Raw genomic sequence first — 1648 nt, 5'->3', positions numbered from 1 at the left:
AGGACAATCAGACACAACTGCCCAATCTAACACAGGCACAACAGGATTAGGACAATCAAACACAACTGCCCAATCTAACACAGGCACTACAGGATTAGGTCAATCAAACACAACTGCCCAATCTAACACAGGCACTACAGGATTAGGACAATCAGACACAACTGCCCAATCTAACACAGGCACTACAGGATTAGGACAATCAGACACAACTGCCCAATCTAACACAGGCACTACAGGATTAGGACAATCAGACACAACTGCCCAATCTAACACAGGCACTACAGGATTAGGACAATCAGACACAACTGCCCAATCTAACACAGGCACTACAGGATTAGGACAATCAGACACAACTGCCCAATCTAACACAGGCACTACAGGATTAGGTCAATCAGACACAACTGCCCAATCTAACACAGGCACTACAGGATTAGGTCAATCAGACACAACTGCCCAATCTAACACAGGCACTACAGGATTAGGTCAATCAGACACAACTGCCCAATCTAACACAGGCACTACAGGATTAGGACAATCAGACACAACTGCCCAATCTAACACAGGCACTACAGGATTAGGTCAATCAGACACAACTGCCCTGCCTAACACAGGCACTACAGGATTAGGACAATCAGACACAACTGCCCTGCCTAACACAGGCACTACAGGACTGACACAAACAGACACAATCCCACCCTACACAAATACTACTTACGGACTGACACACGCAGAAACATCCTCCTCCTACATAATGAATACCGGACCGACACGTTCAGAGACAACTCCATCCTCCACAGACACTACCGGATTGACACAAACAGACACCTTTACCCAACCCTACACAAGCTCTACCGGACAAGGACTCACAACTATTGTCACAACTGACACAAACGCAACTGGACCTATGTATAACTATACAACATTACAGACTCCCACAAACACCACGATATCAAACATCACTAGCATATTACCCCAAAATAATTCAACATCACCCTCTCCCACAAACACCACGATATCAAACATCACTAGCATATTACCCCAAAATAATTCAACATCACCCTCTCCCACAAACACCACGATATCAAACATCACCAGCATATTACCCCAAAATAATTCAACATCACCCTCTCCCACAAACACCACGATATCAAACATCACCAGCATATTACCCCAAAATAATTCAACATCACCCTCTCCCACAAACACCACGATATCAAACATCACCAGCATATTACCCCAAAATAATTCAACATCACCCTCTCCCACAAACACCACGATATCAAACATCACCAGCATATTACCCCAACATAATTCAACATCACCCTCTCCCACAAACACCACGATATCAAACATCACTAGCATATTACCTCAACATAATTCAACATCACCCTCTCCCACAACCATTGACGTTGGAAATCACACATCAACGTCATTCAATTATACGACGGAACGAACAACGACATCATGGGACAATCTAACGACTTCTATGCCCTCATCGTCAACAACAAGAAACAGAATTACGACAACATCGCAGCCTACGTCTGTTGTCACTGCGGTCACGTTCGAGACAACGGTCCATGGTGGTAAGCCATGTGTGTGTGTGTGTGTGTGTGTGTGTGTGTGTGTGTGTGTGTGTGTGTGTGTGTGT

At 44.7% G+C, this 1648-nt stretch overlaps 1 protein-coding gene across 1 annotated transcript in view; it reads left to right on the top strand.

Annotated features, from left to right (window-relative positions):
- Positions 1–409: 409 nt before the first annotated feature.
- LOC138952912 (adhesion G protein-coupled receptor L3-like) overlaps positions 410–1648 on the top strand; it is a gene marked incomplete at its 3' end in the record, with an annotated part of 28597 nt that continues 27358 nt past the window's right edge. Inside the window, 1 exon segment of the mRNA XM_070324662.1 lies at positions 410–1583. Coding sequence (XP_070180763.1) covers positions 752–1583 — 832 coding nt within the window.

This window comes from Littorina saxatilis, linkage group LG17 (assembly GCF_037325665.1).
Source record: "Littorina saxatilis isolate snail1 linkage group LG17, US_GU_Lsax_2.0, whole genome shotgun sequence".
Classification (NCBI taxonomy): domain Eukaryota; kingdom Metazoa; phylum Mollusca; class Gastropoda; order Littorinimorpha; family Littorinidae; genus Littorina; species Littorina saxatilis.
This window is presented reverse-complemented; position numbering and strand designations above follow the sequence as displayed.